General features: G+C 36.5%; 3 protein-coding genes across 3 annotated transcripts in view; 2 read left to right on the top strand and 1 right to left on the bottom strand.

Moving 5' to 3' along the window:
- LOC127416233 (atypical kinase COQ8A, mitochondrial) overlaps positions 1 to 9647 on the top strand; it is a 43058-nt gene extending 33411 nt beyond the window's left edge. Inside the window, exons 9-15 of the mRNA XM_051655468.1 lie at positions 237 to 318; positions 1613 to 1706; positions 4108 to 4249; positions 5304 to 5411; positions 5570 to 5635; positions 5723 to 5809; positions 8519 to 9647. Coding sequence (XP_051511428.1) covers positions 237 to 318; positions 1613 to 1706; positions 4108 to 4249; positions 5304 to 5411; positions 5570 to 5635; positions 5723 to 5809; positions 8519 to 8812 — 873 coding nt within the window. The 3' untranslated portion in view covers positions 8813 to 9647. The remainder of the gene's footprint in view (positions 1 to 236; positions 319 to 1612; positions 1707 to 4107; positions 4250 to 5303; positions 5412 to 5569; positions 5636 to 5722; positions 5810 to 8518) is intronic.
- Positions 9648 to 9780: 133 nt separating this feature from the next.
- On the bottom strand, positions 9781 to 12941 carry LOC127415601 (uncharacterized). Its single transcript, XM_051654366.1, has 7 exons — positions 12821 to 12941; positions 12693 to 12726; positions 12326 to 12447; positions 11203 to 11257; positions 10903 to 11104; positions 10589 to 10601; positions 9781 to 10032 (listed from the first exon to the last, which is right to left on the bottom strand). Exons 1-7 carry the CDS (start codon positions 12902 to 12904, stop codon positions 9781 to 9783), a joined length of 762 nt encoding a protein of 253 aa, XP_051510326.1. The 5' UTR covers positions 12905 to 12941.
- A 31-nt stretch (positions 12942 to 12972) lies between these two features.
- Positions 12973 to 25411, top strand: LOC127415600 (zinc finger protein 512-like). Its single transcript, XM_051654365.1, has 16 exons — positions 12973 to 13133; positions 13771 to 13862; positions 14109 to 14164; positions 14672 to 14721; positions 15890 to 16080; positions 16164 to 16247; positions 16333 to 16446; positions 17331 to 17455; positions 17554 to 17640; positions 17729 to 17827; positions 18888 to 19055; positions 21192 to 21386; positions 21946 to 22047; positions 22461 to 22523; positions 23388 to 23486; positions 23770 to 25411. The coding sequence occupies exons 1-16, from the start codon at positions 12973 to 12975 to the stop codon at positions 24208 to 24210; spliced, it is 2127 nt and encodes a 708-aa protein (XP_051510325.1). The 3' UTR covers positions 24211 to 25411.
- The last annotated feature ends 604 nt before the right edge of the window (positions 25412 to 26015 follow it).

Here is a 26015-nt window from a genome sequence, read left to right as displayed (position 1 = left end):
GTAAAACATGTTAAATGAGTCAAACAAGCTGGGTCAAGGCTATTTAGCTAGAGGTCTGTTGTAGTATGTTTGTTTTCTTGCGACAGGCATCATGGTGGCCCCTGTGTTGTTCTGGTGGGCTCATCATCATGCACCTCTTGCCCCAGAAAACTCTTATTGGTCTTTTGTTTGAACTTGTTTTGGCTTTCAAAATGAATGTTTTTGAAGCCAGTGCAATGTACTTTTGTTTCCTACAGTATCCTGGAGTGGCCCAGAGCATCAACAGTGATGTGAATAACCTGATGACTGTTCTGAGCATGAGCAACACCCTTCCTGAAGGTGATGACATCACTCATGTTTATTGATCTGATTTGTGCTCAGTCTCAATGCACATCATATAGATCAAAGTCAGGATGTACTGTAAATGGATGCTCAACAGTTGTGGTGACATTTCCTTCTAAATTAAAATTTAACTTATCAATCAAATGTGTGTACAGTATACTGTGTGTGTATGTGTGTGTGTGTACTGTGTGTATATATACATACATATATATACATACATATACATATATACACACACACACATACATATATATATATATATATATATATATATATATATATATATATATATATATATATATATATATATATATATATATATATATATATATAGAAGTTGGTGGTGCTTCTGGGCACTGTTGATGTAGGGCTTCTGCTTTGCATAGTAAAGTCTTAACTTGCATCTGCGAATGGTGTTGAGTGACAAAGGTTTACCGAAGTATTCCCGAGCCCATGTCATGGTATCCATTACAGACGGATGAGGGTTTTTAAGATCGTGACGTCTGAGGGATTGGAGATCATGTGCATTCAGAAGTGGTTTTCGTCTTGCCCTTTACGCATTGAGATTTGAATGGATCCCTTGAATCTCTTAACTATGTTGTGCATTGTAGAGAGTGAAACGCCCAAAGTCCTTCCAATATCTCTTTGGGGAAAATTATTCTCAATGCACTGGATTATTTGCTGACGTATCTGTTGGCAAATTGGCGAGCCTCGACCCATCCTTGCTCTTGAAAGACTAGACTATTTTTGGAGGCTCTTTATATAATATAACACGATTGCTTTACCTGTTTAACATCTCATGTTTCACATCACCTTGTTATTTCAATTGGTCAGATTGTTATTAGTCCTAAATTGCCACTCTTTCAACATTTTTGGAGCGTGTTGCAATCATGGAGGAAGTGCTTTTGAAAAAAAAAAATCATTTGAGATCTGTATTTTGTAAAAAAATAAAAATAAAATCAGTATTTGTGAACTTAATCTTTATAAGCAAAATAATTCTGGCTCTATGGAAACTTTTATCTGTGGTGTTTTTGTCTCGTTCGGTAGCATTTTTGTCCTATGCCATGCTTAATTTCTGACCATGGTTGAAGGCAAAAATATTTTAAAATATTTCATACAAAGTGCTGTATATGTACAGTATGTAAACTTTAAAGTATTGTGAGTGTCACCTTTTGGTATATCAATTTATGCTCTAAAAGCGATCCACGTTTTAACTACATAGCGATACACTGTTGTTTGTAGCTCATAACCTACTGACTCATCTCTGACTGTGTCTTGTGTACCCGTGCAGGTCTGTTCCCGGAGCATTTGATGGATGTGATGCGACGCGAGCTGACGCTGGAGTGTGATTACATAAGGGAAGCCAAGTGTGCTCGGAAATTCAAGTAAGTGAACAAAAAACAACCTTCAGACCTTTCCTCTTTCTAATTCAGAGCATCCCATCATCATGTTCATCAATCTAGCACTTTAATTCCCCTATTTAATCGTGGGCAGTCAATGGGATCATGGGAAATCCGTTGTCTCTCAAAGGACATTTCAGGCATTATTGTGTCTGATATCAGAACTAAATATAACAAAGCTCTGTCTGTAGTGAAATGCCCTTTGAAAGGTTTACACAAGGCAAACTGCTCAGAATGATTGTGCACTTCTGTATCCTCACATATCATCTACTCTTGAGCTTTCTGGCCTCAAAATTCAGGGCTAAAAATAACCACTTATCATTTTCAGACTAGCTTGTAGACCAGGGTTTGAATTACAGGACCTAAAGGAACCGTTTGCGTGATGAAAGATTTTAAATATAGCAGAACTGGAAATAATAAACATTGACAACAAGCTTTTCGGGTAATGCCACCCTGTACACTGTGCCCTGTCCCTGTCCTCTACTGGGGATTGTGTCTTATAAAGGGAGGGTGAAGAATGACGCGTATGTTCCAAGAGAAAGATCTAGTTACATGTGCCTTTACCTTTGAGCAGACCAATGTGGGTTTTCTCCAAAGCACCAGCTGAACAGAGTTGAAGGGTAACCTTAAAGTAGCCACACTACTAATACTATTAAAGGGATAGTTCACCTAAAAAAGGGAAATCTGTTAGCACAAACCCATTCTCATTTTGTTCCATACCATATGACTTTCTGTCTTCCGTGTGATTCAAAATGTTCAAGCTCCAAAAAGGGCATAAATGCAGAATAAAGGTAATCGAGTGATTTAATCCACGTCTTCAGAAGCGATATGATCGGTTTTGAATGAGAACAGACCAATATGTAACTCCTTTTTCACTGTAAATCTCGAAATCTGCAGTTTCCTTGGTGCAGACATGTTTTGAAGCTTGATTACACTTCTTCGATCTGTTTCTCACCCAAAATCGATCAGATCACTTCAGAAGACATGCATTTAACCACTTGAGTCATATGGATTTCTTTTATGTCCTTTTTTGAGCTTGGAAGTTTTGGACCCCATTGAATTGCATTGTGTGGATATAAAAACGTCAAATCTACTTCAAAAAAATCTTTGTCTTCCGGAGAAGAAAGAGAGTCATATGAGTTTTAGACAGTAAATGATGAGAGAATTATCATTTTTGGTGGAACTATTCCTTTAAGTTCCACAATGACATAAACATCATCATTACAGTTTCATTAACCAGGTCCATATGACTCATGTGCTATTTTTCAAGTCTTCTTGACATCCTCTATATTCCATACAATAGCTTTGTGTGAGTGACAACCTGAAATTTAGTTGTATGTGTTTGGAATGACACGAGAGTCAGTAAATGATGATAGAACTGTCATTTTTGAGTGAACTATTCCTTTAATACAGCAGCAACGCTATAAAATATTGGTTATACTAGATTTTTTTGCATTTTGGCAGAGTCTTATTAAAATAAAAAAATAGTAGTGTAGCATTAAAAAAAAAGGCTATTTTTCTGTGTGTTTTTATTTATTTATTTTGTTGTTACATCGTACTGTAGCCTTACAGTTGAGCGAACTGATCCAATCAGATGCACTCCTCTAGAATATCGTTTCTCAAATAGCATCAGGAAGTCAAATTGATTTTACTGAATTGATGCGTTTGGACTATTGAACTGGTAAAAAAAAAAATAATAATAATAATAATTTGAGTTGCCACTCAATAGTGTTTTGCAAAAGTCCCTGCACAGCATTTTACATAGTCTTTTTTTGTTTTGTTTTTTTGTTTTTTTGTTTTGGTAGTGTGTTTAGCTTTATTAGTTGTAATTCGAGTAAATCTATGCATTTGTGTTTTAATGCTGTCACCCTAATTGAGATCTGGCTCTGATGTTTTTTATTCTGTATTCTGATAGTTATATAATAATAATATTGCCACCTTTAATGACATAAATATTGGCTAGTTCGTTTCTTTTTGTTATTAACTTGTAGCGTAGCTAGCTACTTTTTCAAAAGGGTAGCTTGTCCGTAGTTTAACTGCTTTAAATTTTGAGCATCTTGTAGCTTTACAGTTTAAACGTAACTGCCCGAACACTGCAGCTGACCCACATATAGTGACCTATATTTAACATACTGTAGTATTGGAAAGAAAAAGTAAATGCCTCGCTGTGTTTAGGCATTGTGAGACAAGCAAATGACTGGGTTAAGTTTTCAGTCTCTGTCCTGTGGTCTGGTATCCTGACATCCTCACACTCGGGGATTAGCATCACAGCTTTTCCCTCTTCCCACAGATCAGATGTCTGTGTGTTCATCAGCACGTTCTGTGGAGCACGTGCGAAGTGGCATGCTTGTGTTCAGTGACTCAGAAGCTCTGTTGTTTTTGGCAGGGAACTTTTGAAAGATCACCCCTTCTTCTACGTGCCAGATGTAATTGATGAACTCAGCAGCCAGCATGTCCTCACCACCGAGCTGGTGCCTGGATTTCCCTTGGATCAGGCTGAGGGGCTATCACAAGATCTCAAAAATGAGGTATACATGGAGATCCTGGCCAATTAAAACTGCTTTGGCATCGAATGAAATAATCTAGATTCACACATTTGATACATGTATTGGCCACTGCAAAGTCATTTAACACCATCAATTTATACAGTATTCGTCATAAAGACTTTTATAAGTTTGAAATGTAGGTCAAGCCAATTCATCTATAAAAAAAATTCTTAGATTATGAATTGGCCCTTATCCAGTTGGGCATGAGACATAGGCTACTTAAAAAAAAAAAAAAAAAAATGGGATATAGTACATTTTCCTACAGTTGTCCAAATATATAATTAATATGTACCAAATATATTCACTGTCAGTTATGCAAAAGTGGGGCATACCAAATACTAAGAAATTCTGAAATTTTCATTTTTTTTAATTCAGTGTTTCACTCGGTGTTATGCTGATCATATGTGTAATGAAAGAAAATTTTAGAAAAATGCAAAATGGAAGCATTTTCCTTTGTTGACTTTTGTATCCTACTGTATACTATTGGCAAGTTCTATAAGTATAGGCATGTTATAATTTGGTGTGGCATTAGGCCACAAAGTGTTCTATGAAGAATAAGTCACATGGTCTCAAATGTACTCAGCAAAAGATGAAAGCCTGTGATCTCCTGGAGCACTATCGCCACCATGTGGTGAAAATATTTTGTTTCATTATTAGGGTAAAGTATGTTGAAGGTGAAAAAAAGGCTATGGCCATACAAAAAAAAAAAAAAAAAAAAAAAAGGCTTAGGAGTGAAGTTTCAAATAAACCTACCCACCCAGGCTCTTAATAGTGGAAATGGTGCATGGTGACGTAAAAGAAGTCAATAAATATGATTTGAAACTGTTAAACAAACCATACAAGTACGATTTAAAGGCTCTATGGTCTACTATGGTATGTTGTTTTTAAATATTGGATTAGAACGGCCTTATGTTTTAGTTGCATTAGGCTGATGAGGTTAAACTAAGTACTACATAAAACTTGTTCATAAGTAAATACTCTGAATTTAAAGTGGTCCACTGCAGCTGTAGTAACCAGACTTTTTATTGATGGTCAGATCTGTGAGAACATCTTGATCCTGTGTCTGAGAGAGCTGTTTGAGTTCAGATACATGCAGACTGACCCCAACTGGTCCAATTTTTTTTACGATCCACAAACTCACAGGGTAAGGATTCTTTAAAAATGCTGTGCAGACATGTTTTCATTGTACTTTTCTCATTTACACTACAAGTCAAAAGTTTAGTTTTGTTATATAGTTAAAGTTGTTTTGGCCTCAGCTCTCAAATGGAATTTTGAGTAATGAAGCTCTTCCTCAATCCACAGGTTGCTCTGCTGGACTTTGGTGCAACAAGAGGGTTTGATGAAAGTTTCACGGATCTTTATATCGAGGTAAATATATCCAAGTGAACATAAGCAGTCATTTAAATGTAATTTATGTTTCTTTATTTTTATGTTGTATCTTTCTCTTTATACCAGGTCATCAAGGCAGCAGCAGATGGTAATAGAGAAGGAGTGCTAAAGCAATCCATAGACATGAAGTTCTTGACTGGTTATGAGTCTAAGGTAGGAACATACCGTACCACCCTGGTGTCTGTGTTTTAGGTAGCAAATAAGTAGAGATAGACAATTGGTTTGACAGATATATTTTTACTATTTATATATATACAGTGCCTTGCAAAAGTATTCAGACCCCTGACCAATTCTCTCATATTACCAAATTACAAATGGTACACTGAAATTTCATTCTGATTGATATTTTATTTTAAAACACTGAAACTCAAAATCAGTTATTGTAAGGTGACATTGTTTTTTTGTTGGGAAATATTTTTATGAAAAATAAAAAATGGAAATATCTTGCTTGCATAAGTATTCAACCCCCACACATTAATATTTGGTCGAGCCACGTTTGCTGCAATAACTGCTTTAAGTCTTTTGGGGTACATATATGTACCAGCTTTGCACACAGTGATGAAGCGATTTTTACCACAGATTCTCAATAGGATTGAGATCAGGACTTTGACTGGGCCACTGTAGGACATTTATCTTTTTGTTCTTGAGCCACTCCAATGTTGCTTTGGCCTTGTGCTTGGGATCATTGTCATGCTGAAAGGTGAATTTTCTCCCAAGCTTCAGTTTTTTTTAGTGGACTGAAGCAGGTTCTCTTGCAGTATTTCCCTATATTTTGCTCCATCCATTCTTCCTTCAGTTCTAACAAGATGCCCAGTCCCTGCTGATGAGAAGCATCCCCACAGCATGGTGCTGCCACCACCATACTTCACTGTAGGGATGGTGTGTCTTGAGGCATAGGAAGTGTTAGGTTTGCGCCACACATAGCGCTTTGAGTTTTGGCCAAAAAGCTCTCTTGGTCTCATCTGACCACAAAACCTTTGCCCACATCGCAGCTGGGTCACTCACATACTTTCTGGCAAACTCCAGACATGCTTTCATATGGTATTTTTTGAGTAACGGCTTCTTTCTTGCCACCCTCCCATACAGGCCAGCGTTATGCAGTGCTCTTGATATGGTTGACTGGTGCATCTCTGTAGCTCCTTCAAAGTGATTGTTAGCCTCTCTGTGGCTTCTCTCACAAGTTTCCTTTTTGTTAGAGCGATTATTATTATCCTGATTATTGATCCAACTGTGTTCACTGGGATATCCAAACAGTTGGATATTATTTTGTACCCTTTCCCTAATCTATGCATTTTTATTACTTTATCTCTAACTTCTGTGGAATGCTCTTTGGTCTTAATTTTCCTTCAGATTCACAGCCTGACCAATGATCCTTCAACAATGGGTTTTTATCCAGAAAATGTGATTGCAACTTTAATGATTCACAGGTGGATGCCAATGGTAACGGTGTCGTCGTTAGGGCAATTTCTTTCATCGGTGTAACTTGGCAGCTTCCACAGCAGAGGGGTTAAATACTTATGCAAGCAAGATATTTCATTTTTTTAATTTTTTTTTATATATATTTCCCAACATAAAACCAATGTCACCTAACAATAATTGATTTTGAGTTCCAGTGTTTTAAAAGAAAATATCAAGCAGAATGAAATTTCATTGCACCATTTGTAATTCAGTAATATGAATTACAATATGAAGGAGTCTGAATATATATATATATATATATATGTGTGTGTTTACCAAATAGGACATTTCAAAAGGCAAACAGATAAAATAAAGTCCTTTTTTTAATGTATTGTTTGCATAAATTATTAGACTTGACTTAACAGTCAAACGGTGCTTAAAGGGATAGTTCACCCAAAAATGAAAATTCTCTCATTTACTCAACCTCATGCAATCCCAGATGTGTTCGACTTTTTTTCTTCTGCAGAACACAAATGAAGATTTTTAGAAGAATATCTAAGCTCTGTAGGTCCATATAATGCAAGTGAATGATGACTAAAACTTTGAAGCTCCAAAAAGCACACAAGGGCAGCATAAAAGTAATCCATAAGACTCTAGTGGTTTGATCCATGTCTTCTGAAGCGATATGATCGGTTTTGCATGAGAACAGACTAAAATGTAACTATTTTTTCACTATAAATCTTGACATCAGCTGTCTCCTTGGTGATCATGATTTCAAGCTTGATTACACTTCTTAGGCATCCCTGTGCATGTGTCAAACACTAGGAAGTTTAATCGAGCTTGAAATCATGACCATGCCTAGAGAATACAATGGCAAGATGTACAGTAAAAAAGGAGTAATATTTTGGTTTGGTCTCACCCAAAACTGATTAGATCACTTCAGAAGACATACAGTAGATTAACCCACTGGAGTCGTATGGATTACTTTTATGCTGCCTTTATGTGCTTTTTGGAGCTTCAAAGTTTTGGTCACCATTCACTTGCATTGTGTGGACCTACAGAGCTGAAATGGTCTTCTAAAAATCTTAATTTGTGTTCTGCAGAAGAAAGAAAGTCATACACATCTGGGATGGCATGAGGGTCAGTAAATGATGAGATAATTTCCATTTTAGGGTGAACTATCCCTTTGAGTGAGTTGTGTTACAAAAATGCTTGGCAAGTAGCTTTTCAAGTTTAACAGACATAGCCCAAAACTAATTTTGCAATTTTTTATTTCAAAAGATTAAGTGAAGATATTAGTGTGCAATATTAGAGAAATGTAACAATTAAAAATGTATTCTGCATATTGTTATTGTTCACTTAAACATAAAAATATTTGGCCTCAGTCATAAAAATCTAGTATGTCGGTCCGTCTCTACATATAAGACATAAAGAATGCTATTATTTCCACTTCTCTTCATCCAGTCAATGGTAAATGCCCATGTGGATGCAGTCATGATCCTGGGTGAGGCCTTTGCTTCAGAGAAGCCCTTTGACTTTGGAGCACAGAGCACCACAGAGCGCATCCACAACCTCATCCCTGTCATGCTAAAGCAGCGGCTTATCCCACCACCAGAGGAAACCTATTCGCTGCACCGCAAAATGGGTGGGTCTTTCCTTATCTGCTCCCGCCTCAATGCTAAGCTATGCTGCAAGAACATGTTCGACAAGGCCTACAGCAATTACTGGAGCAATCGCCAGAAAGGACCAAGCCAGTGATGGACAATATTTCCAGCAATCATAGCTCAGAGTGTCAGGGCTTCGCAAGGAAGAAACTTGGATAAGCACAATGCTTTGGCCAATTACTCGAATGTAAACGGATTGCACTTGTCCCAACTGACCGAACCCTACCATTCATACACTTTTGTTTGGTTGTTGTTGTTTTTTTCTTTGAGTGCATTTATGGGAAATAATATCCATGATTATCCATGGTCGTGCTGTGCTATTTAAACGGATATATCTATGTGCTTATGGGATCCTATAACCAAGACAAATTTGGTTACTCATCAGGCATAGAGATTGTAAAAGTAACGATTGGCTTTAGAAAGCTGAACATTTCATAACCAAGCCAACAATTCCTCTGGATTGCTGGACTACTTTTGATAGCTGATTCATAGCTGCACCTTCCCTCATTCTGAGATCAGAAATCAGTGCAGGTTTGTTCAAGGGACGCATAGATGCACCTGCTACAGTCAGATAAGATAGTACCTATGTAGATAGGCTACAAGGTGTTTCTGTGTTCATTCATATAGTATACACTGCTGGGCTTGCTTGTTTTAGCCCCTAATACACAGTATGTCATAATGCATTTTAAAAAGCCAGGATATTATTAATGATGGGGTGATGTATCACTTCTCTGATGTGTGACATGTACATGAATTTAAATGTGCATAGAGGAATCAGGGTGAAAACTACGAGAAAGTATTGTTCAGTCATCTCATAATGGCTTCATATCAGAAGGCTTTTTTCTAACTATTCTGCTATTGGCATTCTTACTAAACATTGTGATAAAGTTGTGATTAAATCTGAAAAAATTAAATCTTTTGAATTAAGACCCCAGTCCATAATGTTTATTGGCAGCATGTTGTTTAATGTCATATAGCCATACAGCATCAAGGGAAACAGTCATGTGCAGATATAACATGCCGGTAGTAAAACAAGCCATGATTCATAATGGCTAAAGCTTTTCAAGACATGCGAGTACCAACATACTGGTGCAAAACAGACTGAAATTTGATGATTGCATGGTCATTCGTGGGACACATTAAGAGACCCTTAGCTGTGTCATGGAAAAACACATGCACATGTTCCACAATGTTCACTGAAGATGTTGCGTTTGAGCTGGGTCCCACATAGTTAGGATTGAACGTATGATGCATCACCACCAGAACTGCTTTTTTATTTGCTGTTAAGGAATACAAATCATATTTGAAAGATTTCTAATTTAGATTATACTAATAAGTGCCACTATTCACAGAGTTCCCACATCTTTTGACCGATGAATTTCCATGATTTTTTGCATGACATTTGTATGACTTTTACAAGCGTAACTTAAAACTACTATTCACTATGGTAATGTCTATGACTTCCATGAGTTCAGAATATTATTAAAGGAACAGTTCACCCAAAACTGAAAATTCTCTCATCATTTACTCACCCTTATGCAGTCCCAGATGTGAATGACTTTCTTTCATCTGCTGAACTTGCATGAAGATTTTTAGAAGAATATCCCCGCTCTTTTGGCCCATACAATGCAAGTGAATCTGTGCCAAAAATGTTAAGCTCCAAAAATCACATAAATCAGCATAAAAGTAATCCATAAGACTCCAGTGGTTAAATCTATATCTTCAGAAGTGATATGATGGGTGTGGGAGAGAAACAGATCACTTTCACATTTTGTTTTTGGTGATACACATTCTTAATGCCTACTGGGCAGGGAGAAGAATTAAGCAAAAAAAAAAAAAAAAAGGACTTAAATAATGATCTGTTTCTCACCCACATTAAAACACTTGGATTAAAACAATGGTGTCATATGGGTTACTTTTATGATACCTTTATGTGGTTTTGAAGTGTCAGAATTTTGGAACCCATTCACTTGCATAGTATAGACCAACAGAGCTGAGATATTCTTCTAATAATCATTCTTTGTGTTCTGCAGAAGAGAGAAAGTCATACACATCTGGGATGGCATGAGGGTGAGTAAATGATGAGAGAATTTTCATTTTTGGGTGAACTATCCCTTTAATGTTCTTGACTTTTGCAGGCCTGGAAATCAGAATTTTAAAACTCCCTGATATCTCAAGGTTGACTATAACTGGGGGGAAACCAGCTTTTTGCATTTTTTGCCACTTAAAGCTGCTTCTCTACAGTCTTTTTTAACAGATGCCTCCATTAGACTGTTTAATACATCGATGGACGGTTTCAGAGAGGCCTGTGCTACTTTCAGCTGCTCCTCCATTTTTCTAAAAGCCCAAAGGCTCTCTCTTAAAATGCCCTGCACAGCAGCATCATCTGAGAAAAAGTTATAGAAACACTATGAAACATATTGTTAAAGAAAACTCTAGATTCTCTGGAAAATGGTGTTTCAATGGTCATAAGATACTCACTGCTGTTATTTCTTTGAATTAAATTATTCAGAGCGCTGGCAAAAGTGTATGAACCTGACTTGAGATGAATCCTTTAAGGAATTATATAATCATGGAGAAACACACAATTAATTGCACAAAAGTAATTGCAAAAATGTCAGAGAAAAGTGAGTAATGAGAGAAAGCCGAACATCATTTGTTTGCATGTGCCACTTGTGATGGTTTTACTGTATATATTGCTATCTAATGCAATAAAATGTATAACATTTTTAAGTGTGGCAAAAGGGTTCACCCAAAAATGAAATTCTCTCATCATTTTCTCAACCTCATGAAATGTGTGACTTTCTTTCTTCTGCAGAACAGGTTTTTAGAAGAAAATCTCAGCTCTGTAGGTCCGTACAATGGAAGTGAATGGTGAACGAATCTTTGAAGCTCCAAAAAGCACAAAGGCAGCATCAAAGTAATCCATAAGACTCCAGTGGTTTAATCCATGTCTTCTAAATCGATCCATTTGGTTTTGGGTGAGAAAACATGCAAATATAACTCCTTTTTAACTGTACATCCTGTGCAGTCTCTATGCACGACTATGATTTCAAGTTTGATTATACTTCCTAGTGCTTGACGCAGAGCACTAGACTGTGCTATGAAGTGCAATCAAGCTTGAAATCAAGATCGCCAAGAATGTCAAGATTTATTGTAGAAAATTAGTTATATTTTGGTCTTTTCCCACCCAAAAACCGATTGGATCGCTTCAGAAGTCATGGATTAAACCACTGGAGTTGTATGGGTTACTTTTATGCTGCCCTAATATGCTTTTTGGAGCTTCAGCACTTTGTACACCATTCACTTGCATTGTATGGACCTACAGAGCTGAAATATTCTTCTAAAAATCATTATGTTGTGTTCTGCAGAAGAAAGAAAGTCATGAGGGTGAGTAAATGATGAGGGATTGTTCATTTTTGGATGAACTAATGCTTTAAGCCACACTTAATATTTGTGTAACTTTTACTGCATTAGATAAAATAGAAAACCATCAAAAGTGAGTAAATGGTGAGATAAATGTCATTTTTGGGTGAACTATTCTTTTAAGTGTCAAAATAATTTTGGGGACTGTTGTTTAATTCTCATTTTTGAGAGAAGGCATTACCTTCATGTCTGTAGTAAGCGCCATAATCTTTCTTCTCAGATGAAAGTTCTTAATACCTGGAAAAAGCTCATTCAGGTCCTCTCTTGTCAAAGTCAGGACTTGAACATCATCAATACCTGCATCTGAGAAACAAAGAAACACTTAACATCGCAAGAGCTTCCATTTAGGTGACACATACAGGAATGTTGGCCAATGTTAGTTTTTTTTTTACACATTGACTGCAATGTTTTTACACAAAGTATCACTGAAAGCCTAATTTTAACTGACAGATATACCATCTAGTACAGAAGACCCAGAGAGTCTCTTGTTTTGTTCCTCTGGAAAAAAATAAAATAAATAAAGATGGTAGTTAAAAATTAATCCTCACCCAAGAACCTGAAAGCAGATGCCAATTTATCAAACTGTACCAAGAAACGCTGGAGCAACAACAGTGTATTCTTGATTATTAGTAATAAATAGTGCACTAAAGATGTTAAAATTTTTTTTTTTTTTTACCTTTTCATTGTTGGGCCTACATGAGTTTGGATTCATCCATGCCAAACCGCTGACAAGCCAAGAAGAAGACCCTGCGCTGTTCATTTCTAATGTAATGAAGCCGAAAGCTGTTTTTGTTAAAACTAAATTGAAGCTCTGTGACGCTAGTGTACATGGGCGTGGCCAAATCTGATCTGGGACCTGTTGTCCCGAACGATAGGCTGTTTTGGCGTGAAGACCCGCCCCCTTTCAGTGTGTTTGGGATGAACGCGTTTCTCATTGGCTTAGATGACAAGAGGCGTGTCCTGCATCAAGCGATCTCTGCAAGAGGCCGGTAATGTTGTTGTTTCATGTATATTGAGCGGAGAATCCGTTTCATGTTATGCATTTGAACGCATCGTCGGTTTAGATGTGTTAATGGAGATCTGGATTTGATAAAAGAGCAAAGTGAAACCTTTTTAACAGTCGTTAGGCAACAAATCGTCTCGGAGGGGAGTGTGATAGACATGACATGAAGTAGCATTATTGAAATGCATGTTCCTCTGTATTTGAAGTTGATGTGTATGGTATATCGATGTCATCTTATAAACTGTTGTCGGTCGAATGCATCTGTGGAACGCTTGTTTGACGTAATGCCGCATGCACTTCCTTTTTTTGGAAATATTGGCTAGCAGTGATGGTGGCAATGGTCTTTAGGACTGCAATAATGCAGATCGTGTGTGCAAATGCATTGTTATTCCACATGGCTCTTCAGGATGCCTACAAACGTTGTAATTTGCATTTTTAAATAAAATATTACGAGTCTCGTTGATTCGATGGGCAAGATGTTGTTCAGTGCAACAAGCATGCCTGTCTTAGGGTCATTGCAATGTATGAATTAAGCATACAGTAGGAGCTTACCAGTTTGTGTCAGTAATATATTTGCTTTTAATGATGAAAACAATAATGTGAGATGATCCCTGTTGCATCAGGAATAGGATCATGAATCAGACCCACATGTCTGTCATATGTGTACCCAGAAAGAGGAAAATGTCAAGACCAAAACTAACCCCTCAGACATCAGGTAATGTTTAATTCTAAATTTTGCACAGCATAATACTTTATTTGGAATATTATGGTTACCTATATTTGCATTTTAAGCAGGTGTAAAGTTTAGATCTGTGTAGATTATTTTGAGCAGCCTAAGAAAAAAAATAACATCTCCACTTATGTCTCGATGTCTTCTGTTATGAAAGCATATTAAATAAGCCATTGTTGAACACAATATAGGTTTTCAGCAGTTAAAATTAGTTTTTTGCTCCTCCAACAGATGACATAAAGGAGTTGGGGAAAGAAGCTGAAGGTGGTGGAATGGTAACATCGGAAGTAAGATGCCTGTCTTTGGTTTGGGGGATAATGTCTGGCAATCAGTCAATAATAGCGCATTGGTGGTATGGTGGTTATCACCAAAGCTCCCTGGTTCTCAACCTTTTTGACTCCAAGGCCCATCATTGTTCGAGACAAATTCGAAATTCATGCACACCTCTACTCGTTAGTTTAAAAATTGTGATATCGAGATTGAGCTCAGTGGTGTATTTTGGTGCAGTATGGTTTCAATTTACATATTACATGCCTAGATCTTGATTTTAGCTGTTTTAGCATTTTAAATAAGTTAAATGATTTTAATATAAAATGCAAATAATTTAAGTAATCTTGCATGCCCCCTTGCCAATTTGCTGAGGCCCACTTAGTTGGCCTTGGACCCCTTGTTGAGAATCACTTATCTACCACCTTTTTGGAGTTCTCTACATGTTTTTGGGGTATTTTGTTAAACTAAACATAAGACCATCAGATCTGGTTTTATCCCTCTACATCTGTGTTATTGCATTTCAGATTGAGGGAACAAGCTCCCAGAAAATAAAGAGAACTTGCACCAGAAAAAAGTGAGTTTGATGTGTATAATGTGGTTAGCACTCACATATTGTAAATGGATAGCAATTACTGTATATCTTATTGTGTTCTCAGATAATGGCATTCTCTGCAAAATAAATTGTTCATTTTCATTCAGTTACATCATATAGTGGATTAACTGTGGCAAAACTTCACTGCTGTTTGAGGTGTCCTAAGGTACCATGATCTCAAGCCTGTGGTCATTGGACCATTGGATTCAGCCAATGGGTCAAAAACAAAAAGTAAAATAAGCAGTGACATTTTTTCCCAATGCGGGGGAATTATCAGCATAGAAATCATAATAAGCAAAGTATACAGTAGTCTATATAAAATAACGTCTTTTCAATAAATTTATTCTTGATATTAAATATATCTCCAAAAATATGAAAAATATTTCAAAAATACATCTGGGATGGCCCATAATCAATTAAAAGCCAAAATCTCTCTCTCCTGCATGCGTGCACACACTGCTTGGGCATGTTTTGAATAAAAGTCATATTACGAGGGCCAAATTATTTTATTTTAAACATGTAATAATTATTAAATAATTATTTTATTTTAATTATTTGGTTTAATTGCAGATCTGCTTCTCGGTCAGAACCCGACAGCATCAAATCTGTAGTAATGCATCATATCTAACAGTAATCCAGTGAAGATTTGGAAACAACTGAGAAATGTACTTTATACCTCGATATTTTTCCTTGTATCTGGATTAACCATGCATGTATGCGTAGTAATTATGCATAGATGTCTAAAAAGTCTTCAGCATGTCACAGAAGGCTACATCCACAACGTGCAATAAGGCAAAGAAATGTGTGATGCAGCAGTTTCCAGCAGAATCAAAGTACATGCTTATCATGTTCAACTAAAAAGAAAGAATCCTAATTTTTTGGCCAACAGTAAGTGGTGTGATTCTGAAAATTTACTGTGATAAATCATTTAGATTTTGGTTTCCTAAAAAAAAAAAAAGAAAATCAGAAAATTAACTGGATACCAACATTTGGAAGTAACGTTTTAACTCAGGACCAATTGAAAGGAACTTCCCGTTTTCAGTTACATTCTGCAAAATAAACCGTTCGTTTTCGTTCCTTGGAATGTTCAGTTACATCATATAGTGGATTAACTGTGGTAAAATATTACTGCTGTTTGGTGTGTCCTAAGGTACCATGATCTCCAGCCTGTGGTCATTGGACCTACAGAGGATTCAGCCAGTGGGTCATCTTGCAGTTCATTTTTCACTTCCAGTCCAGTGAATGGCTTAGAAAGCCAACATATACCCACTGGCCACACCAGCTCCTGCAGAATGGTGGGGGAAATGGATGAATCCAGTTCAGAGACTACAGAAGAGACAGGTGAGTGCCGACTTCTAGAAAGCTGATTAGAATAAATTAATATGGATATATAACAGTTCAGAGCATGTTCAAAACTGTCACAGATTTTGTGCTGAAGAAGGAACGGAAGATGGAGGAAGTTGGTCAGCCCTCGTTAAAAAGGTACACTGAGGAAGTAAAACAGACAGGTATTCGATTCTTCACTATTTGTTTCCAATAATCTGCATGGAAAAAAATGTGAAAAGTGCAGATTACATCTTTTTACTTTAACAGTACCTGTTATAGTTCCCGTTGCTCAATTCACTCCGAAAAATCAGATAGCGAACAGCACACAGGAACAGAAGGAACTTCAGTACACCAAGAAAGAGCCTCCTGTTTATCCTCCAGGTAATTGGAACAGTCTTTCAGGCTCTTTTTAAAGGAATAGTTCAACCAAAAATGTTATTCTCTCATCATTTACTCACACTCATGCCATCCCAGATGTGTATGACTTTCTTTCTTCTGCAGAACACAAACAATGATTTTTAGAAAAATATCTCAGCTCTGTTGGTCCATACAATGCAAGTGAATGGTGGCCAGAACTTTTACACTCCAAAAAGCTCATAAAGCTAGTATAAAAGTAATCCATACGACTCCAGTGGTTAAAGCCATGTCTTCTGAAGCGATATGATAGATGTGGGTGAGAAACAGATCAATATTTAAGTTCTTTTTTACTATATTATATTCTCCTCCCTGCTGAAAGCAACAGAAGAAGAACTCTTTGGAGAGAAGATATTGCTTAGGATGGCTGGTGAAAGTGGACCTTTATTGTAAAAAGCTACCAATAGCAAGTGGCAAGTCATGGTTCATGGTTGTGATGTAAACTAAAGCCTATTTGCTATAAAAAAAAAAAAATAAAAAAAAAAGGAATAGCCCTTCAGTACAGTATGTCCCACCCAAACTTCGTGTTTCAATGGATAATACATCAACACAGGAAAGTAAAAAAGAGTGGTGGTGGCGTAGTGGGCTAAAGCACATAACTGGTAATCAGAAGGTTGCTGGTTCGATTCCCACAGCCACCACCATTGTGTCCTTGAGCAAGACACTTAACTCCAGGTTGCTCCGGGGGGGGATTGTCCCTGTAATAAGTGCACTGTAAGTTGCTTTGGATAAAAGCATCACCCAAATGCATAAATGTAAATGTAAACTGCGCTCATCAAGTCCTGCACAGATGCACTGAATAATTATATAATTAATTTTTTGTGGTTCTTTCCTTTTATGCAACTTTACAGGAAGTCAGGAGGAGAGATGGCAGCTGCAGATTTTGGAAAAGGGTCGAGTAACCTGTCCAAAATGTAAAAGCGTTGGAAGAAAGACAGTTGAGGGCTTAAAGAAGCACCTGGAAACCTGCAAACTGGTACATGCAATGTTTATGAAAATCATACAAATGTAGCATTTATTTTATTTTATTTTCATATGTGATGTCTAAAATTAATTTAGCTCTTTATTGTGTAGAATCGCTTTACATGTCCACACTGTAGGAAACAACTGAAAACTTCTACTGGAATGAAGTACCACCTCATGGCTGACCACAACAACCTGGTTTGTTTGTTTTTAACTGATCCCGACATCAACAATGATGATTATGGTGATGATGATACAAATATTATTTTCCCGTTTGTTTTTGCAGCCCATTCCAGATACCGGGAATGACTTTGCTGACCAAGCCGTGAAGGAGAAACTACGGAAAGTACTGAAGAGGATGGGAAAATTAAAATGTTCAAAAGAGGTTTGTTCATATTTTACCGTTAGTGTTGGGTATCGAGAACCGTTTTTAAACAATACTGGAACCATTCATTCTTTCATCAGTTAAGAAACATTTTCTACTCCTCAGATTATCTGTGAAAAGAAAAAAAGTGGCCTCTGAAATCCGGCACGTAATTTACATTCTACTATGGGAAAGGCCTACAGTAGATCATGAATAATAATTTGGTTACAAAGAGTTGCTTTGTAACCTTTCTTAATCATCCAGCCATGAAATCTTGTTTATATTCAATGATTCAATGGGACGTCCCACATCAAGATGTCAGGCTATGCCTTTATACTACTTTGTTACAGGAATGTTCCGGGTTAAATACAAGTTAAGGTCAGTCGACAGCATTTGTGGTATAATATTGATTACCACAAAAATTTATTTTGAATTGCCCCTCCTTTTCTTTAAAAATGTTACAGTGAGGCGCTTAAAATGGAAGTGAATTTGGAATGTTAAAAAACTCACTGTTTCAAAAGTACAGCCACAAGATGTAAACAATATGCATGTAAACATGATTTTAGGTTGAAAAAATCACTTACTAACCTTTTCTGTATAAAGTTTTAGCCAATTTTACAACTTCATTGCGATGACGATGTAATGTCAACAACACCTAAAATGATAACAGTTAAAATTTAAACAACTTTACAGCTCAAATAATACATGAGTTTTAACAGAAAAATTAATGTAAGTGCTTTTATAAAATTACATTCACTTTCACTGGCCACATTCACTTCCATTGTAAGTGCCTCACTGTAACCCAGATTTTTGCTTTTTTAAAGAAAAGGAGGGATGAGTCGAAATGAATTTTTTGGTAATCAACATTATGCCACAAATGCTGTCGATTGAGCTTAACTTGTATTGAACCTGGAATATATCCTTTAAGATGGCTCTGGGCTGCATAAAGATGCAAAGGCCACATAAAACCCATACATTTGTGCAGATTTAATTTAATTTAATTGTGAATATTTAGAACTACTGCTTTGATTATGTTGAATCTTTAAATGATGTAACGCGATGCTGATTGGTTTTGTTTTAGGGATGCACTGGCAGTTTTACTAGTATAATGGGTTATGTGTACCACATGAAAAAATGTGGCAAAGTGGAGTCAGAGTTGGAGAAACTGTTATTGAACTGTAAACACTGTGGAAAAGCATATCGCTCCAGAGCAGGCCTGGAGTACCACATCAAGAATGAGCACAGCCCAGTGAGTCCTTCTCTACATTGGACACATCAATATCACATATTGTCTAATTTGATACCCTATGTAAATAATAATTGTATTTTATGTCTGTATTGTCTTGACAGTTTCTCATTTAGGCAGTTAAAGGGATAGTTCTCCAAAAAATTTACATTCTGTCAGCATTTACTCACCTTCATGTTGTTCTAAACCTGTATGACTGCATGTTCCCTTCAAGTGGAGTCGAAAATATCAGAATTCCGAGTTCTGAGCACATTAATGATCAAACGAAGTCATATTCATGAGTGGGAAAGTCGGAATTCTAGATGATACCCGAGTCGATGTTTCCAAGTTGAGATGTTGGAAGGGGCGTGTCAACATGAAATATGATGGAAACCAATGATTTTGCAAGAGTGTTTCAACATCTATACTTTCTTTACAAAATGTTCATTTGTTACACAGCATAAAACCCATCGCGGTTTGTTTTAAGCAAATTAAAAATTTATTTGATACCGTAAGTTATATATGTTGTATAAGTGTTGCAGGTTTATTCACTGGTGTTTACTCACCGGTACAACAGAAAAAAAGCTTTTGCCATCATTCATTGTGTATTTGTTTAAAGGTATACAGTACTGTGCAAAAGTCTTAGGCACATAAGATGTTTCACAAAAGCATTTGTCTTAAGATAGTTATTTATATCTTCAACTTTATTGTTGTCTATAGGAAATATAAATGTTAAACTCCCAAACATCCTTTTGCAAATAGAAAAGATTAGAATAGAAGAACAGGGAGCCCTGCAACAGATGTCATGGCCCCCACAAAGCCCCCCACTGAACATCAAGTCAGTCTGGGATTACATGAAGAGACAGAAGCAATTGAGACAGCCTAAATAGATAGAAGAATATTGGTGAATTCTTCCAAGAAGCTTGGAACATCCTATCTGCCAATAACCAAGAAAAACTGTATCCAGGTGTACCTATGGGAATTGGTACTGTTTTAAAGGCAAAGGTGGTAACACCAAATATTGATTTAGCTTTTTTATGTTTACTAGACTTTGTATGACATTAAGTGATAAATGAAAACTATTTATGGCATTATTTTTGAAGACATCCTCACTATGCAACATTTTTCACAAGTGCCTAAAACTTTTGCACAGTACTGTAGATCACCCAAAAATGGAAATTCTCTCATCATTTACTCACCGTTATGCCATCCCAGATGTGTATGGTTTTATTTCGTCTGCTGAACTCTGCTTAAATGAAGATTTTTAGAAGAATAGCTCAGCTCTTTCGGTCCATACAATGCAAGTGAATGGGTGCCAAAATTTTAAAGCTCAAAAAGTCAGCATAAAAGTAATTCGTAAGACTTCAGTGGTTAAATCAATATCTTCAGAAGCGATATGATAGATGTGGGTGAGAAAAAGATCACTTTCACATTCTTGTGTTTTTTTGATTTTATATTCTTCGTGCATATCGCCCCATACTGGACAGGGAGAAGAAATTCTAGCAAAAAATGACTTGAATATTGATAGTGGATTTCTCACCCACACCTATTATATCTGAAGATATGGATTGAACTGCTTGAGTCATATGGATTACTTATATGATGCCTTTGTGTTTTTTGGAGTGTCAACATTTTGGCACCCATTCATTGCATTGTATGGACCTACAGAACTGAAATATTCTTCTAAAAATAATAATTTGTGTTCTGCAGAAGAAAGAAAGTCATACACATCTGGGATGGCATGAGGGTGAGTAAATAATAAGATCATTTTCATTTTTGTTTGTACTATCTCTTTAAGTTTGGCTTCTTCCACATTTTGTTTCCCACTTGAATGTGTGACATGCCATAGTAACAAATGCCCAACTCGGAGGTACAGGCTTCCCAGGTCCACTTGAAGGCAGCATTATTTCTTCCGTGGAACACAACAGGAGATGTTAGGTAGAATGATTAACTTTCAGTGTATGGAAAAAAGATGCAATGAAAGTGAATGTTGACTGAGGCTAACATTCGCCTAACTTCTCCTTTTGTGTTCCACAAGAGAAAGAAAATCAAAAGAGAGTAAATGATTACCGAATTTTATTTTGGGGTGGCATATCCCTTTAGTGTGTTTATGTCCACAAGTGTCACTTGAAACTCTGTTGCAAAAATCTGTTGGTGCAGACACCCCAGGAAAATGAAGTAGAAGAGGTGAAGACACAGAAAGAGCCCATCCTAGAGCGTACACAGAGTGGACGGGTCAAGCGTTTGTCTGCGCAGGTGGCCGTGTTCCACCTGAGGGAGATCGCCAGTGAGGAGCTTCTTAAAGAGTGGCCCAAAAGGAAAGTGCAGCATGACCTGGTGCCAGACGACAGGAAGGTGCTCCAAAATATAATGTTCAAAGTTCAAACTATGGCAACATGTGCAATTGCAGGGCTGTGTGAAGTCGTCAGAAACTGTGAGAAGCTTTTGTGGCGAGGCTGCATCGCCTTTTGATGTTTTGCATACCTTGATTTTGATTATGTTTTGATGATGTTGGTTGGAATCTCCAAATTCATAAAAGAAAGATATTTTGTATTTAAAAGTTTTTAGATTTTCACTCAAATATTTGAATGAAGTACATAACATGGTAATACTTTAAAATGTTTTTAATATTATGCATCACGTTAATATAATGCCTTAAGTATCAGGAACTAACAATGAACAATATTATTACAGCATTTATTAATGAATGTTAATTTAGAAATACTATTTTTTATTGTTAGTTCATGTTAGTTCATAATGCTTTTACTAATGTTAATGTATACTTTTGTTTTAATGCTAACAAATACAACCTTATTGTAAATTGTTTCCCATAACATTAATTAACCTGTCTTGGAAGCGCTTTTCATGACATTTAATGGCTTTTTATGCTATTGTTATTTTTGTATGCATGTAGCTGAAGTATTCCCGTCCTGGGTTACCTGCTTTCAGTCAAGATACTCTGCGCAAGTGGAAGAATGAAGTCAAACTGCATAAAAAAGTTAAATGTCCGAACAAGGTTTGAACATCATCCATGTACTGTTATTCGTCAAGGTGTTTTCACCATTACACTTTAAACTTAAAGGATTATTCCAGGTTATTCTCAACATAATGTGTATTTACCAATACTTTTTTTTCATGATTTGAAAAGCATTTTTTGTGGTGCTGGCTGCTTGCCTATTATGCTTCCATTGTAAGTGGATTTACTGTAAACATGTGTACTGTTCATTATACACACTGTGGAATAAGTCAAAGTTCTTTTCTGTGGTAATCGAATGCAGGCCACGGATGCAATACACAAATATTAGGTTGCAAATACTCAGATTCTTTTAAATATGGTTGTATTTGCTTGAATAGTTTGCTGAAGCAATTATTGAAACAAGTTACTAATAATAATAACAAAAGTTATTATCTGTGTTTTCATTATATTAGGGTTGTGACTGCTTCTATACCAGTGTATCTGGCCTAAAGGCTCATCTTGGGCTATGTTCCTTGGTAAGGAATGAATCCCCTTTATTTTTGTGTTTTAAAGGCATGTCATATAATGCTTAGGGTAGGGCTTTCAGTATGTTGGTAGATCTATCCCTGGTGCCTGTGTAGTGCTGCCTAGGAATATTTGATCTAATACATTTTTACATACTTCCTCAATATTATTCAGTACTGTGCAAAAGTCTTAGGCACATAAGATGTTTAACAAAAACATTTGTCTTAAGATGGTTATTTATATCTTTAGCTGTAGTGTGTCAATAGGTAATACACATTTTAGACTCCCAAACATTCCTTCTGCAAATAGAATAGAACAGAAGAACAGGGAGCCCTGCAACAGATGGCATGTTCCCAACAGAGCACCCCACTGAACGTCGAGTCAGTCTGAGATTACATGAAGAGACAGAAGCAATTGAGACAGCCTAAATAGATAGAAGAATTGTGGCAAGTTCTCCAAGAAGCTTGGAACATCCTATCTGTCAACAACCAAGAAAAACTTGTGTCCAGGTGTACCTAGGGGAATTGGTGCTGTTTTGAAGGCAAAGGTGGTCACACCAAATATTGATTTAGCTTTTTTTATGTTTACTAGATTAGGATGATGTTAATTGAAAAATGAAAACTAATTATGGCATTATTTTTGAAGAAATCCTCACTATGCAACATTTTTCACAAGTGTCTAAAACTTTTGCACAGTACTGTATAGTTTTTACAAATATATATACAGTTTAACTGAAAGCAAAGCCCTGTTTCCTTTTATTGCTACCAAAATCAACAAGCTTCAAAAAGTGGTCTAATATTGATGTTCATAATTGAATTTGCTCTGGAACAGGATGCTCTGCATTTTATGAAGAAGCTTTTAATTTTTCTCTGCAGGGTGAATTTGAAATGGGGAAATATAAATGCTTGATATGCAAGAAAGAATTCAACTCTGAAAGTGGAGTGAAGTACCACATCAATTCCATTCACTCTCAGGTAATACAATGAATTATGTGTACCTACATAACTATTACATTTTATTATCAGGGCTGCAAACCAATTTTATTCAGTTAATTACATCAAATTAATTGCAGATAATCACATTTATTGTATATATCAATATTTGCTGAGGAAAGCCCCCATATAAAATTAATGTAAAGATATTAGTGTGACAGACAAGTGAAAAATTATATTATTGCATAATATGCTATTTTAATATTCCCTTATAAAATAAAAATGTTATAACAATTACAGTACAATAATTTGTTATTTTGCACAGGACTGGTTTGTTGTGAGGTCCAAAGCCAAGAGTTCCAAATTTAATAAACTGCACTCAGTCAAGACTCAGCTAAAGGAAGACTCCATGAAGCATTTAGACCTTCCCTTACCAAACCCAGCCCTCAGTTTTCCCCAGGGCCCCAACACCTGGCAAGACAGACAGACATCAGCAGCGCCAGTGTCAAGTGGAACAACAAATCCAGGAATGGAGAAAACGAAGAGGAAGGAAGGCAGAAACAGCAGGAAGGAAAAAGCGAGCAGCCAGGAGAAAGACTGCTATGAATTCAGCGGCAGTGACAGTCAGAGCAGCAGCAGCAGTAGTGAGAGTTCAAGCAGTGAATCGGAGGCTGAAGACACAGTGGACCACCGACCAGACGACTGGGCCCACAGTAGACCCCTCACGAAGCCTGGGTCCAGCCAGCAGCCTGAAAGTCATTTATAAACCCTCCATTTTCTTTATTTGAAATATGTGGTCAGGGCACTGCTGGAAGGGACAACTCATAGGGTTGTTCCAGGCGAAACTAGGCAACTGAATCCCTTCATGGAGGGTCCTTTCACAAGACCGTAAGTGAAGAGTGTATTCATGTATACATTTTAATTCCCTTTGTACCGTATTTACAAGAAAAGCTATATATGTTGATTGGTCTAATGCTAACATTTTACATAACCTATCACATCACAATTTGAATTGATGAACTGTGAATAAAGATATATATATATATATACACACTACCGGTCAAAAGTTTTGAAACACTCATTCTTTATTAAAAAAAAATGTCTTCACATTTTAAAATAATAGTAAAGTCATCAAAACTATAGAAGAACATAAATGGAACTATGGGAATTAAATCCAAAATAAATCAAAACTGGTGGCGCGGTTACTCACCTCAATCCGGGTGGCGGAGGACAAGTCTCAGTTGCCTCTGCTTCTCAGACCGTCAATCTGCGCATCTTATCACGTGGCTTGTTGTGCATGACACCGTGGAGACTCGCAGCATGTGGAGGCTCATGCTACTCTCCGTGATCCACGCACAACCTACCACATGCCCCATTGAGAGTGAGAACCACTAATCACGAGCACAAGGAGGTTACCCCATGTGACTCTACCCTCCCTAGCAACCGGGCCAATTTGGTTGCTTAGGAGACCTGGCTGGATTCACTCAGCACACCCTGGATTCGAACTCGCGACTCCAGGGGTGGTAGTCAGCGTCAATACTCGCTGAACTACAAAGGCCCCATGTGAATAAAGATATTTAATACTTTAAATAATGTATACATATTAAGACTTTTAATGTATTTCATTTTATTGTGTTGTAGAGAGCGCTGTTTATTTTTCTGTAAGCTCTGTCTCTAGATGTGCACTTTTCACAGTGGACTAGCAGCTGACTTGTTGCAGTATGCTTTGCATGTAATGATGTTCATGTATGCTGCTGTGTTGTGATATTACTGAGTGTGAATCTGTCTGTACAGATGATAGAAGTCATGATACTATGTGGTAGTTGTTTTATGGCAGTGATATTTTAGTATGCCAAGTATGCCGTTTCATTGCACTGTTCCTGGATGTCAGGGAGAGGATGGGACTGGGGTTTCGGATGGAAAAAGTTTATTGTACATTTGAAAAGCTGCGTTTCCTTGGATTAAAATCCATGATATTAGTTTGTCTGTTTGTCTTTTTGTGTAATACACAACCCAGTTTTAGAAAAGGCAATCGCACTATATCTACTTTTTAATTATTTAGACATACATTTTAATTATGTTGTAAATTTTATAAACACACTAAAAAAAACTATTTAAAGATTTATGCATTTCAATTTCATAATTAAATTTTATGGAATTTTGCTGAGTAATCTTTAACAAAATAATATAAAAATGAAATACTTCAAGTTTTGTTAATTTAGTTAAAAATGACAGTTCAATTCAATGGAATTTTCCGTTGCAATTTACAATATTTTTTTTTTTTTTTGTGCATTTAATATGAAATGAATATCTCCACCTGAATATCTTGTCCTTTATTCTTAAAAGATAGACAATTTTGCAGATGTGAATAATTTCAAAAGCCAAAAAATATTTATATGTTAAATCGCACACTGCTTTTATTTTTTCCGTTTTCAGTAATGATAATCTTTTAATGACATCAGTTTATGAAGAATATTATTTAATGTGGGGTTTGTGGATAGGAATTTGGATGCTTGAGAAATTAGTTATTCAACATTTTATACATTACATCTTATTTATGCGTACAAATTA

The sequence above is a fragment of the Myxocyprinus asiaticus genome, chromosome 25, assembly GCF_019703515.2.
Source record: "Myxocyprinus asiaticus isolate MX2 ecotype Aquarium Trade chromosome 25, UBuf_Myxa_2, whole genome shotgun sequence".
Lineage (NCBI taxonomy): Eukaryota > Metazoa > Chordata > Actinopteri > Cypriniformes > Catostomidae > Myxocyprinus > Myxocyprinus asiaticus.
Note: the sequence above shows the minus strand (reverse complement) of the source record. Positions and strands in the feature narration are given on the sequence as shown.